This window comes from Oryctolagus cuniculus, chromosome 7 (assembly GCF_051225735.1).
Source record: "Oryctolagus cuniculus isolate XC-2025 breed Fujian yellow rabbit chromosome 7, ASM5122573v1, whole genome shotgun sequence".
Classification (NCBI taxonomy): domain Eukaryota; kingdom Metazoa; phylum Chordata; class Mammalia; order Lagomorpha; family Leporidae; genus Oryctolagus; species Oryctolagus cuniculus.
This window is the reverse complement of record NC_142873.1, coordinates 150,852,724-150,867,215: the sequence shown is the minus strand read 5'-3', so window position 1 is coordinate 150,867,215 and position 14,492 is coordinate 150,852,724. Positions and strand designations below refer to the sequence as shown.

Genomic DNA, 14,492 nt, shown 5'->3' with positions numbered 1-14,492 from the left:
GACAGGCAGAGTGGACAGTGAGAGTGAGAGTGAGAGTGAGAGAGTGAGAGAGTAAGAGAGTGAGAGAGTGAGAGAGTGAGAGAGAGAGAGAGAGAACCGTCTTCCTTTTGCCGTTGGTTCACCCTCCAATGGCCGCCAAGGCTGGCGCACCGCGCTGATCCAAAGCCAGGAGCCAGGTGCTTCTCCTGGTCTCCCATGGGGTGCAGGGCCCAAGCACTTGGGCCATCCTCCACTGCACTCCCGGCCACAGCAGAGAGCTGGCCTGGAAGAGGGGCAACTGGGACAGAATCTGGCACCCCGACCGGGATTAGAACCCGGTGTGCCGGCGCCGCAGGTGGAGGATTACCCTATTGAGCTGCAGCGCCGGCCAGACTAATGCTTTCTAATAACGGCACATAAAAACTCTCTTAGCACAGAAGCAGGAAAAAAAAGTTTCATTCCTTATTGAAATTTTGTCAATGCTTAAAACATCAGACATTCCCATAATGAATTCTTAATATAAGAACATATTCCAAAGCCAAAAGAGAACAATGAAGTATTCAAACTATTGTTCTTTCACAAATTCTAATATACCATACAACTATCTATAAACCTTCTTCAAATGACAATTTAAAACAGAAAACCCAAATAGCAAAACCTAGCATAAATGAACATGACAACACTTAAACAACCCGCTCTGCAGCCCTGTTACACAGTCTGTTACCAAGAGGAAGAGGTGTAACTCCTTACTCCTTTTTGGTTTCCTCAGCAGACTTGTTCTCCTCCTTCTCCTCCTTCTCGGGCTCTCCCTTGGGCTGCTCTGTCTCACTGGATGTGGCAGGTGGAGTTTCATTCTCTTGTTCTTCTACAGTAGAGACAGATTCTTCTGAACTTATATCTGGTTCTACAAGATCAGGTGAGCAGAAGTGCATCAGGCAGCTATGTTAGCGCCCGAGTCAGCAGTGAAGAACAAATGGCTATGAGATCTTGTCTAATCAAGTGATTATTTATCCATACCATTATGGGAGAAAAGTAGATCAACCAGGAAACGCTTACCCTAAACCTTCTGATTACTCCATTCTGCAACAGTAATGATACTCATAATTTAGAAACTAGCCATTTTATAATTCAGCAAACAAAATTTTAAAATTGATAATCAGCATGTATTTTTCAGGCAGAAAGATTGGGCCAAGAGTAAAAATATGAAGAATGATGAGGTCTGAAGTTCTCTGTCTCCTCCTTCACGTCTGGGAACAGCTACTATGCAACATGCAGTGCTACCAAAGGAAAGGACCACAGCTGCAAACACAGGTCAAAAACAGAAGCACATGCTTGAAAATCTGACCACTGACATTGTGTGAACTAGTTACTGGAATAATGAGGACTTCTTTGTGGCCTTCACGTAAGTAAAGAGAGTAAAAATGAAGCCACTTCTTTCTTATAACCAAACGACATAACTATGATGCTAAAGGAATTTATAGTTTCTCAGCAAATTAAAATTCTAAACTATAATTTGTCAACTATAATTTTCAAATTCTGTCCTGGATTATGTTCTTCAATGAGACCAGAACAGAATAACCTGGTCCAAACTCCCCTCATAACTAATTCAGGCAAAATCAAGGTTTTAGAGTCAACTTAACTTTTTATTTTTGTATTTTAAAACAACAAATGATCAGCACAGTCGAAGCCAGGAGCTCCATCTGGGTCTCTCTCACAGGTAGTAGGATCCAGCTTCTTGAGCCATCATCTACTGCCTCAAAGGAACATCAGCAGCTAACTGTACTGGAAGTGCAGAGCAGCTGGGACTTGGACAGGCGCTCCAATGAGGGCTGCACATGTCCCCAGTGGAGACTTACCCTGCTGCAACACAACTCCCGCCCCAATTTCATTTTTTAGACTGATGATCTTAGTTCTCTTCCATCTCCAAGTCTCAGTATCCTTACTTCACTGAGTTACAAACGTTATCCTGTCCTCCTCTGGTTTATTCTGCTGCTTCTAGAACTGTTTCCCACACAGTTCAGATCATAAAGTATTAGGGCTAGAACTTCCTAACAATATCAGGGGATATGGATAATAAATGCATTTAGGTTTTCCACAGTAAGATATATTTTCATCATGATGTATCCTTTACTGTTCCTCAACTTAACAACTTGATCCAACTGCTGCAAGGGTAAGAGTTTACCATTAATCATTTTTTAATACATTGCTTTATACTAAAAAGGATGTGGATTGGACATTTTGCCTAGTGGTTAAGACACTGGGTAGGATGCTGCCCACATCTCACACTGGAGTGCCTGGGTCTGACTCCTGGCTCTAGTCCCTGGGTTCAGCTCTCTGGTTATATGGACCCGAGGAGGCAGTGGTGATGTCTCATGTGAGTGGGTTCTTGCCATGAGACCTGGAGTGTTTCTGGTTTTGGCTTCCCTTTGCTTTTGGGGGCATCTGAAAATGAACTAGAGGATGGGAGCACTCTGTATTTCTACCTTCAAATAAAGTAATTTTTTAATAAGGAATGAAAAGCCAAAACTATTTTCTAGGTTTTACTATAACACAGCTGTAAACTTTAACTTCACATTTTCTCCTCTCAGGAATAATTGCTAGGGACAGTATTGTGGCACAGTAGCTTTAAGCCGCTGCCTATAATGTTAACATCTCATATGGGTACCAGTTTGAGACCCAGATGCTCCAGTTCCAAACTAGCTCCCTGCTAATGTGCATGGGAAGGAAGTGGAAGGTGGCTCCAGTACTTGGACCTTTGTCACCCATGTATGAGACCCAGATAGAGTGCTGGGCTCCTTGATTCAGCCCAGCCCAGCCCTGGCCATTGAGGCCATTTGGAGAGTGAACCAGCAAATATAAGATCTCTCTTTGTCTTCTCCTTTTTCTCTGTAATACTGTCTTTCAAATAAATCAATACATCTTTTTTAAAAGGAAGGGGGCACTTGGCCCACTGGTTAAGACACTACTTGCATGCACCTCATATTGGAGTGCCTCGGTGAGTCTCGTCTCTGGTCCCAAACCTACCTTCCTGATATATACGCTGGGAGACAGCAGGTGGTGATTCAAGCAGTTGAGTCCCTGACATCCAGGTAGGAGACCTGGACTGAGTCCCTGGCTCCAGCCTCAGCCACAGGTGTCATGAGCATTTAGGGAATGAACCAGTGGATGAGCATGCTCTCTCTCTGTACCTCTCAAATGAAAATTTTTTTAGGAGTGTATTTATCTGAAAGGCAGAGTCATGGAGACGAGGAGAGATACAGAGAGAGATCTTCCATCCACCGGTTCACCATATTCTGCCGCTTTCCCAGGCACATTAGCAGGGAGCTCGTTGGAAATGGAGCAGCCAGGACTCAAACCAGCACCCATATGGGATGCCGGCACTGCAGCTGGTAGCTTAACCAATTACACCAACATGCCCCAGAAAAGCAATGTTTCAATGTTTTTTTCTTTTTTAAAGAGTAATTGCTTAAGAGTTATGACCCAATAAAAGGTCATTCAACAGGTATGAAGTATGTGTAAGACACTGTTTCCAACTCATTCAGCTACTGTGTCTACCCTCTGTGTGAAATATAGGATTTACAAAATTTAAAACACATGAGTAAAGTCTAATTATTTCCATATATGAAATACTAAAATAAGATAGAAGTCTTAGCAAATATATAACTTCTGAAGTGACACTGTTCCTTTATAATTTTTGGCTGACTTTTCTAATACCTTATACATCTGAATCCTCCAGCATGTATTTTGAAAACTGATGTTCCAAGATTTAGTGGCTTCAGCTAAACAAACATGGATGCAGAAGAACCACCAGCAGCTTAGCCTAATGCTAGACACAATAAGCAATCTTCAATTCACCAGCATCCATTACTTTTTTAATATTTGGATCTCCTTGTTCTCTAACTGCCTTAGGCCAGGATACTTAACATAGTAATAACATTCATCTAAGGATATTCAAACAAAATCTAGGCTTAGCTAGAGAAAGTATATTGACTGATAATGGTGTCTGTCTGTCCTACAGTATCAAGAGATAAAGGCAACAAGGTACATGCATTTTCTGTTCCTAATCTGCTGGCCAGCAAACATTTGGTTCCAAAAGCCAAGATAGGCAGAGTACAGTATGTGAATCCCTGGTACAAACCTGAGAGAAAACGCAAGGGAGAAAAGAAACGGTCTTGAAGATAAGGAAAAGAAGAAGAGACGGTCAGAGAGGCCATAAAGGAGCATTAGCACTCCCGATTGATGGGTCTATTTCTGCCCATTCCTCATACTCCCACCTCTGACTAGCAAATCTTTTCCCCACCAGTATCAGTTACAGATCAGCGTGCTGATCATTCGTTCCCCTAAATGCCTCCTGATGGTTTCTGGGTAAACCTTCTATGGTCCATCTTTTTTTTTTTTTTTAAAGATTTTATTTATTTATTTGACAGGCAGAGTTAGACAGTGAGAGAGAGGAGACAGAGAGAAAGGTTTTCCCTCTGTTGGTTCACTCCCCAAGTGGCCGCGACGGCCAGAGCTGCACTGATCCAAAGCCAGGAGTCAGGTGCTTCTTCCCGATCTCCCACATGGGTGCAGGGGCCCAAGCACTTGGGCCATCTTCCACCTCTTTTCCAAGCCACAGCAGAGAGCTGGACTGGAAGAGGAGCAACTGGGACTAGAACCGGCACCCATATGGGATGCCGGCGTCGCAGGCGAAGGATTAACCTAGTGCACCAAGGCACCGGACCCCATGGTCCCTCTTAAAGGCCCTATTTGTTCCCCCAGAGCCTTCATCCCCATGACAACACATGCTTTGATGATTCCTATCCTCCTTGTCTTTCTGTTTTTAATTCAAAGAACCAAAAATCTTCAGACACAAGATGAAATCTTACTTTGCCCACATGGTTTGACAATGACATACCAGTAATGTACTACTTCTCTCTTTAAATAGTCCCCCTAAACCATGTAGCCATGAAAAGAGAATGATTAAGGTGGGGGTGGCATGCAAGTGTGGCCTAGGAGCTGACACCACTTGTAATGCCCATTTCCCCTATCAGAGGGACTACATTTGGGACCCAGCTCCACTCTCAACACACAGCTTGGGAAGCAGCAGTGATGGCTCAAACAGTCAGGTCCTTGCCAGCAGCATGAGACCTGGGCTGAGTTCCTGGCTCCCACATTTGGTCTGGCTCAGCCATAGCTGCTGGGGGCATTTGGGGAGTGAACCAGTAGATTGGAGCCTTTTTGTTGTTTTTCCCCCCTTTCCAATAAATAAATACACATAATTGGTGTCTACTAAAAAAACAAAATGCTCTAAGGAGTTTATAGGACACTTCAAATTGGAATAAACACTTCTGCCTTTTTAAGTTGTGACCTGGCTTTACTTTTAAAAATTTATTCATTTATTTGAAAGGCGGAATTAGAGAGAGGCAGAGAGAGAGAGAGAGAGAGAGAGGTCTTCCATCCACTGGTTCACTCCCCAAATGGCAGCAATGACCAGAGCTGGGCCGATCTGAAGCCAGGAACCAGGAGCTTCTTCCAGGTCTCCCACACGGGTGCAGGGGCCCAAGCACTTGGGCCATCCTCTACTGCTTTCCTAAGCCATAGCAGAGAGCTAGATCAGAAGTAGAGCAGCTTGGTCTCGAACTGGCACCCATATGGGGTGCTGGCACTGCAGGCGGCGGCTTTACCCATTACTCCACAGCGCTGGCCCGACACAGCTTTACTTTACCTGGCTTTTCTTCCTCCCCTTCAGCAAGCTTGCTTTTGGGAGGAGTTTCCCGTGTAGAATTCACAGCTCGACGAATTGGCATGGTGCTATCTTCCACCTTCTAAATAAGAAAAGATATGACAATAATCAAACATGTAATTAAAAAAATTTTCTCTTTCTCAAGGGGCCTAACTGGGTGTCAAAAGATGAAGAAGAATTCAAGTCGACTCCAAGATCTGATGCTCATTACTTTTAACAAGTTTTTTAAGTGAAATATGATTTTAGGAAGTAACTCTTTAAAAAATTTTTAGAAAAAATTCCAAGTGGAAACAAATAATTATACTTGATTTGGAATAAATTTAGAAGGTTGGAGGTTTTCTCAGGAATTGAGGGGAAAGGGAAGATGAAAAGAACTTTGTGTCCATTTCAGTTTTTCAGATTCACAACCTAGATGCCCCAAAGCAGGGAAAGGAACATGTACCAAGAAAGACCCAGCAGGGCCTGAAGGCAGGGATTGATCCGAGAGTGAGCTTCAAGAATGCGCCAGCCCCTACCTCACCTAACTTGTCCGCGTGGATCAGCTGAGCTCCTACTATAAGTGGGAGTGCCTTAGGATGGACGAGTTCACCTTGAGACGTATCAGTCGCCATTTAAAATAATTTCTAGGCCCGAGTACAGGTTACACTCTGAAGCCTCTGCTGTTAACCACAAGGATTTTTCCTAATGGTTTCAGTGTGGTGAAGAGTCAACCTAAAGCACAGAAAAGACCTGGTGTGAAGATTAACAGGAACAAAACTACACTAAAACGTCTAAATTCAATATACATCCAAAGGGGGGGGATAACTATAAAACTTATAGTTAAGTGACAGATGACTTAGTTATTATTCCAAAAGATAAAACCACTATCAAAACAGGGACTGTGTAAAGCAGCAACTAAGACAAACGCGTAAGCCACAGCAGCGGTTGCACCTTCCACATGAACAAAGGCAACAAGGACACGAGCGCTCGTGAGGAACCTGACCCCAGCACCTCCTCCTACCTCCGGGAACTCAGAAAGACAGGATAACGTTAGAGAATGAGTTAGTCCAATGATTAGTCAAAGATCACTTTACTAGAGAGGCTTCTGTTATTACTGTTCTCAAAGGGGTCAGGAAAACTAATTGTTATCTTAACTCTGAGAATTTGTTCTTCTCTATTAAGGGAAAACATAACAGACAAAAATATACTGCTGAAGAACATGAAATTCTAAGAGCCTGCAGACCTAGAGAAGTAAACTTAGACCACCACCTACTAAAACAGAATTAAGCGTCAAAGAACTTATGTCAGATTCTTAATATAAGCAAAAATAGTACATAAGAACATAAATATTTGAAGATAAAATCCTTGTAAGTCACTCAAATTACTCTGATCATTAAATGCTTCCTCCTCACACACAAACAAGTTATCTGGAAAGCAATGCTATTTTATAGTAAAAATGCCTCAATATAATAAAATGATCATTTATGTGTTTAGATATCTATGCTAAGTAACAGAGTTGGAAATGACATACTAGTCATTCAATTCCTTTAAGTTCAAACCCTAAGACTTTAAGAGCTCTCAACTTCTCAGGTTAATAGTCCCAAATACAACAACTAGGACAGTATCAAAAAATTAATAGAGAATGCTATCATATTTCCAGCAAAAATCTTTTTATGTACATCAAGAACAATTCCAGACTTGAGTTAAGATTGTATAGCCCACTAAAATTTATTATCAACAGGGAATTAGGAAATCATGAACATTTAAAATTAACTATTTAAAAAAATGTGAAAGGTTCATGTAGCACATGATTTCAAGAAACTGTAAGACACAGAGGCCAGCGTTGTGGCCCAGCAGGTCAAGCTGCAGCCCGTGACATTGACACCACACAAGGGCCTACATCCCGCTGCTCCACTTCTGAACCAGCTCCCTGCTAATGCACCTGAGAGCAGCAGATGTGCCAGGTACTTGGGCCCCTGCCACCCATGTGGAAGACCTTCACGGAGTCCCAGACTTCTGATTTCGTCCTGGCCCAGGCCCAGCTGTTGCAGCCATTTGGGGAGTGAAATAGCAGATGGAAGATATCTCCTGTCTCTCCCCCTCTAATTCTGCCTTTAAAAAAAATATGGGCGCCAGTTTGTGTCCTGGCTCCTGTACTTCTGATCCAGCTTCCTGCTAATGGCCTGGGAAAAGCAACAGAAGATGGCCTAAGTGCTTGGGAACCCTGCTACCCTCCAGGGAAACCCAGAAGAAACTCCAGGCTCCTGGCTTCAGCCTGATCCAGCCCTGGCCATTGCAGTCACCTGAGAAATGAACCAGCACATGGAAGATATTTTCTCTGTCTCTCTCAGCAAATGGAAGATCTCTGTCTCTGTCTTTCCCTCTCACTCTGTAACTCAAATAAAAATAAATAAATCTTAAAAAGAAATGAAAACAGCTGGTTTATGATCTGTGAAAAGAAAGCCAAGTTGATCTAACAGCATTATCTAGGTTTCTGAAAACTAAAAATCCATCTTGGGATAATCTGAATACATAAACCTGCTTATTCATTCAACAAGGACTTATAATGTTCTTCTTGATAGTTAAAAAAATCTGAGCAAATCTGATTTTTTTACATGCAAACACTATACAGAAGTAAAATACCACAATCAAGTTAAGTGACACCACTAATGAATTCATTAGCTAAATTCATGTTTATTAATTCATGGTAACACCATCTAGGTTGAAAATGCTACCAGTACCACCCACAAAATCCTAATCACAAATGTCTTTAAAAAAATACTTTCACAGAAAAGCATGTTGTGGCACAACAGGGTAAACTGTAACTTAGGACGGTTCAAGTACTGGCTACTTCGTTTTCAATCTAGTTTCTTGCTAATGCTTCTGGAAAGCAGCAAAATGATGGCTCAAGTCTTGAGTCCCTGACACCCATGTGGGAGTTGGGATGCAGCTACTGGCTCTAGGCCTAGACCTGGCCCAGCCCCAGCTGTTGAAGCTATTTGGAGAGTGAACCAGCGGATGGAGTATCTCTTTCTGTTCCTCCTTCTCAGTCACTCTTTCAAATACATAAATCTGAAATAGTAAAAAAAAAAAGTGGCTGATACTGTGGCGTACCGGGTAAAGTGGGCGCCAGTTCAAGTTCCGGCTGCTCCTCTTCTGATTCAGCTAGGAAAGCAGTAGAAGATGGCCCAAGTGCTTGGGCCCCTGCACCCACATGGGAGAGAATCAGAAGAGGCTCCTGGCTCCAGATCAGTGCAGCTCAGGCCGCTGCAGCCAACTGCGGAGTGAACCAGCAGATGGAAGATCTCTGTCTCTGTCTCTCTCTACAAAGTCCTAAAAACGTGTCAGAACTTTTTCACTTAATTCTGTACTTATTTCTCAAAATTCAAACAAATGGTTTTAAAAGTAAACTACTAGGCTGGCACCGTGGCTCATTAGGCTAATCTTCTGTCTTGTGGAGCCGGCACACCGGGTTCTAGTCCCGGTCGGGGCGCCGGATTCTGTCCCGGTTGCCCCTCTTCCAGGCCAGCTCTCTGTGGCCAGGGAGTGCAGTGGAGGATGACCCGAGTGCTTGGGCCCTGCACCCCATGGGAGAGCAGGATAAGTACCTGGCTCCTGCTATCGGATCAGCGTGGTGCGCCGGCCGCAGCGCACTGGCCGCGGCGGCCATTGGAGGGTGAACCAATGGCAAAGGAAGACCTTCCTCTCTGTCTCTCTCACTGTCCACTCTGCCTGTCCAAAAAAAAAAAAAAGTAAACTACTAGGCCGGCGCCGCGGCTCACTTGGCTAATCCTCCACCTGCAGCGCTGGCACCCGGGGTTCTAGTCCCAGTTGCTCCTCTTCCAGTCCAGCTCTCTGCTGTGGCCCGGGAGTGCGGTGGAGGACGGCCCAGGTCCTTGGGCCCTGCACACGCATGGGAGACTAGGAGGAAGCACCTGGCTCCTGGCTTCAGATTGGCACAGTGCGCCAGCTGCAACCCGCTGGCTGTAGCGGCCACTTGGGGGGTGAACCAACGGAAAAGGAAGACCTTTCTCTCTGTCTCTCTAACTCTGCCTGTCAAAAAAAAAAAAAAAAAGTAAACTACTCAATGTCAAAGTGATAAAACTGAAAGTAAAAACGGGGTGGGGGGAGGTTTGCGGTGCTGTGGTGTTGCCATAAAGCCACTGCCTGCGGTGCCGGCATCCCATATGGGTGCCGGTTCAAGTCCTGGCTGCTCTACTTCCAATCCAGCTCTCTGCTTGGCCTGGGAAAGCAGAAGATGGCCCAAGTCCTTGGAGACTTGGAGAGACCTGGAAGAAGCTCCAAGCTCCTGGCTCCTGGCTTCGGATCAGTGCAGCTCGGGCAGTTGCGGCCAATTGGGGAGTGAACCAGCGGATAGATGACTCTCTCTCTGCTTAGGCCTCTCTGTAGCTCAAGTAAAAAGAATTTTAAAAAAACAAACAAAACACAGGGGATCAATAGGTTCATGGTCCATAAAGATACCAGACTTACTTAATTTAAGAACAAGATAAGCTGGCGCCGCGGCTCAATAGGCTAATCCTCCACCTAGCGGCGCTTCACACGGGGTTCTAGTCCCGGTCGGGGCGCCGGATTCTGTCCCGGTTGCCCCTCTTCCAGGCCAGCTCTCTGCTGTGGCCCGGGAAGGCAGTGGAGGATGGCCCAAGTGCTTGGGCCCTGCACCCCATGGGAGACCAGGAGAAGCACCTGGCTCCTGCCTTCGGATCAGCGCGGTGCGCCAGCCGCAGCAGGCCAGCTGTGGAGGCCATTGGAGGGTGAACCAACGGCAAAAAGGAAGACCTTTCTCTCTGTCTCTCTCACTATCCACTCAGCCTGTCAAAAAAAAAAAAAAAAAAAAGGTGGTTTGCCACTTTTCCTGGCTGCATCCACCAAAAACAACTCACAATACCCCTTCTGCTCCCTCTAAATCAGTCCTTACTGCACTAACCTCACTGTCCACTTCTCCATCCATTGCTTCTCTTGGCTCCACACACACACTTTTTGGCTCTTCCAAAGTGCTCTCCTCATCCTTGTCTCCAGGGGCCTGCACTCACTGTTCTCTTAAGCCAGAACCCTTTTTTCCCTGGGTTTCTGCCCAATGTCACCCCCTGGGGAAGGCTATCCATCTGTAAGTTTCTTAGGTGGGGAATGCCACCCTGCAGGCCCTGAGAGGTCGCAAAACCAGCTGGTCTGCCTCCACCAAGGCAACCGTCCACAGCAGGCTGGTTGTCAAGCTGGTAAGTCTGAATGGCTGCAAATGTTTTTATAAATGTCCAAAAAGGCCCTTGGCCAGAAAAAAGTTCCCCACCTGTGCTCAGCACTTACTACCACCCGAACTTCAATATGCACGTGTCTGTTTACTGTGTCTCTCCCAGTGAAAGGTAAACACTCTTAGGAATGGGACTTTAACCCACAGTTGCATTCAGAACAGTGTGGAACGCACAGTGGGTGCAAGACAAGTATTTATGGAAAACAAAGCTTAATAAACACTAACATCTCATAGTATGTCCTACTGATGCAGCATGAGGATCCTTCAAAAAGTTCATAGAAAATGGGATTAAAAGTATAACTTTACTTTGGTGCAAAAAGTTCTTGTAATTCATGGAAAATATGTATTATGAAAAAGATACACATGGAATTAAATAATTTTTGCACCAAAACAAACCACTTTTAGTTCTATTTTTCCACAAATTTTAAGCATCCTCAAGGCTGGCACTGTGGCATAATGGGTAAAGCGGCCACCTGCGATGCCTGCATTCCATACAGGCGCTGCTCCACTTCCGATCCAGCTCCCTGCTAATGTACCTGGAAAAGCAGTGGAATGTGCCCCCCTGCATGGGCCCCTGCACCCAAGCTGAAGCCTCTGATGAGGCTCCTGACTTCAGTCTGGCCCAGCTCCAGGTGTTGTGGCCATTTGGGGAGTAAACCGACAGATGGAAGCTCTAACTCTGCCTTTCAAATCAGTAAAATAAATCTTAAAAAAAAAAAAAAAAATTTTAGGCATCCTCATCAAGGGTTAAACACTAAAACCTGGTCACCTGGCAGGAGAAGTGTTTGCCTCAGCCCTGAGCTTCCCTCTAGCACTCTTCCCTCACAGGTCAGTGGGCTACTGAACACTCCGGACAGAGCTAACGGCACTCATCAGCCGCTCTGCACTTCACCCAGACCTGCAGCAGGGACCCCTTCCCTGCCGCCACTCGGTGAGCGAGGAAAGATCAGGCGTGGAACAGGCACTCGGCACACATTTCCCCACACGGAGGAGTAGGCAAAAGCGAATTCTGTTTTTCACCCAGGTCCCGCGATGTGCCAAGAACAAATACTCCGCGCTTCCTTGTTGTCTGTGCGGTCCCCCCGTAGTCATGGTCGGTGGGTTGCGTGTTTTTTTAACTTCATGTTAAATTAACAATGCAAAGATCTGCTTTTGGCAAGGGAAATGCTTAAACAGTTTAAATGCAGGCAATAAAGAAAGGACCGTTGAAGCTGAGCGTCCCACACTTCAGTTTCACTCCTGCACGGTAAGAAACGCACTATATAAAGAAACAGCTTAACGACGTACTGCAGGTACGGGCACCCTAACCAGCACCTGGGGAAAGCCGTTTGCTAGTTCACCATGGCACACCCGGAGCGCACCCCACGGACCCCTCACGCACGAACCCTCCGCTGCGCTGCGCTCCGCGGGGCCCTTCCTCCCGCTCCTGTCCCGGGGGTGAGGCCGACGGCTCTAGGCGGTCCCTCCCCGCAAGAATCAGCGGGCCCCGCTCGAGTCAAGACCTTCCTCGAAGCACCCACGGCCAGCCAGCCGACTCCCGACGCCCACGCCGCCTCCAGGCGCCCAGCAAGCTTAGACACGACGCCGCCCCACGAGCGCCTTGGGAAACGCGACACACAGCACACCGCACTGGCGCGAACGAGCCGGGCAGCGGTGGACGCCAGCGCTCGGCGAGGCGCGGGGGAGCTCGGCCTTCTCGCCGCCGGGGCGCCCCGGTCAGCAGCCGAGAGCCGGGGCCGCACACCCCGCGCCCGCCCCCCGGCCCGCGCGCAGGCCCCGGCTCCCCCCGCACCGCGCCGGCCCCACCGCCTCGCAGACATCCCCACGGAGCACCGACCCCGGCTCTGCGGAACTACGGGGCGGCCAAGCCCAACGCTGCCGGCCCGACCGCAGCAGGCAGAGCGCGGCGAAACAAAGCGGCGAGGCAGCGAGCGGCAGCGCTACGGGGCCGGCAGCGGGAGCAGCCGCGAGGCGGGCGGCGGCCGCGACCGGGCCCGGGCGAGGTGACAGCTCGGGGCCCGCCCCGGCGGCGCGAGACGCGGCGGCGGGCCCCGGCGCTCCGCACACTCACCACGGGGAGCTCCGTAATGGCGGCGGCGGGGGCGGAGAACCCGGGGGGGCGGGCCCGCGGCAGCCACTCACCGCCGCCGGCATCTTTCGAACCGGCTCCGAAAACCGCTGAGGGCGTGGGGTGAGGGGAGGGCGCGGGGCGACGACGGGCCGCGGCGGCCCCCGGCGCATGCGCGCGCGCGCAGCCAATCCGGGCGCGGCGCAGGACGCCGACGCAGGCGCGCTGGGACGCAAGGGGGCGCACGGCCAGGGAAGACCTCCCCCGCCTCCCCCAACTCCAAACAAAACAAGGGCGGGAGCGCGCGCCGGAGGGCCCCGGAGGAGGCGTCCACGAGAGGGGCAGGGGGCTAGGTCGCAGGGGGGGAGCGGGGCGGAGCGGCCCGGGCAGGCAGACAAAAGGCGCCACCTCCCGGGACGCGGGCGCCCCGCCCCCTCCTCCCGGGGAGTGGCGGCGGCGGCGGCGGCGCCCCGGGCGAGCGGCCTCCGCCACTCGCCTTCGGGGCCCAGCGAGCCCGCGCCCGCTCCCCGCCCGCCTGATCCGTCCTGCGTTACCTCTGCGCTCCCCTCTTGCTGGCGCCCGCGTCCCGCACGGCCTCCCGGCGCCGCTCCTGCCACCGCTTGCCGCCTCCGCTCCGCTGTCCTCCAGGCCCGGCCGCCGAGCTCTGCCGCCCCGCCCCCCTGCCCGCGGCCCCGCGCGCGCGCGCGCGCCCGCCCGGCCCCGCCCCCCGCGCGCGCTCGCGCGGACGGAGCGCGCGGGCCCTGGCTCCCCGGCCGGGCGCGCGGGGGCGCGAGGGGGCGCTCGTGGGGACGGGCGAGCGCGGGCCGCCGCGGGGTGCGGCCGCGCGTTCCGGCAACTTTGCCTGCTCCCCGGGCCCTGCGCGAGCCCACGGAGGCGTCTCCCGCCGTCGGGAAGCGCACGCCGCGCGTGGGAGGGCCGCACGGCCCGCAGCGGCGCCCCACAGGGTTCCCGGCGGGGCCGAGGGTGGCCTCGCTGCGCTGCCCTGCGGAAAGCGGGGCTGCGTCGTCCCGGCGGAGTTGGACAGTTCGGCAAGACTCGGTGGAGAGGCGCCGGGTCTTGGGTTTTTGTTGTGTTTGGAGGGGCGGCGGCGGCGGGTCGAGCGCCCCGGGGAACAGCGTGGCTCGCTGAAGTGCAGGCGCCGGACCCCTCGCCCGGCTCCAGCTCGGCGGTCTCCCCGGTTCACGTCAGACACCCCCCCCCCCCGCCGAAGGCTCCTCCCGCGGTGTCCCTAGAACGTGGTGGCTCCCCCAGGCCCGCTGGCGCTCCGCCGTCAGGTTGAGCGGGGGTGAGCACCCTGTTCCGTTCTTCAAGGTAATAGATCGCAGACATCTAGTGTTTGTTTTTTTTTTCCAGTTATTTATTTGAAAGGCAGAGAGACCGAGATCTCCCGTTTGCCCGCTCATCCCGGCAACAGCGAGGCCAGGAGCCCAGAACTACACGGGTCTCCCTGAGGG

General features: G+C 49.9%; 1 protein-coding gene and 1 long non-coding RNA gene across 10 annotated transcripts in view; one reads left to right on the top strand and one right to left on the bottom strand.

The window, feature by feature from the left end:
- Positions 1-13,673, bottom strand: part of HP1BP3 (heterochromatin protein 1 binding protein 3) — a 45,506-nt gene extending 31,833 nt beyond the window's left edge. For 2 of the 9 annotated variants that reach the window (XR_011390865.2, XM_051840032.3), the window contains exons 1-4: positions 13,572-13,673; positions 6,220-6,415; positions 5,687-5,786; positions 730-883 (exon numbers count right to left, since the gene is read on the bottom strand). Coding sequence is in view for 7 of the 9 variants with exons in the window: in XM_051840032.3 (XP_051695992.2) it covers positions 730-883; positions 5,687-5,786; positions 6,220-6,315 (350 nt within the window). In the remaining 2 variants the exon portion in view is untranslated. Of the gene's footprint in view, positions 1-729; positions 884-5,686; positions 5,787-6,219; positions 6,416-12,786; positions 12,958-13,020; positions 13,230-13,571 lie in introns of those variants that run through there. The other 7 variants (XR_011390866.2, XM_051840036.3, XM_051840033.3 and 4 more) reach the window with 6 other exon arrangements.
- LOC149125812 (uncharacterized) lies at positions 11,760-12,251 on the top strand. The gene is made up of 3 exons (XR_016211244.1): positions 11,760-11,880; positions 11,974-12,046; positions 12,137-12,251. It is a non-coding gene; the product is annotated as an uncharacterized LOC149125812 (long non-coding RNA).
- Positions 13,674-14,492: the final 819 nt, after the last annotated feature.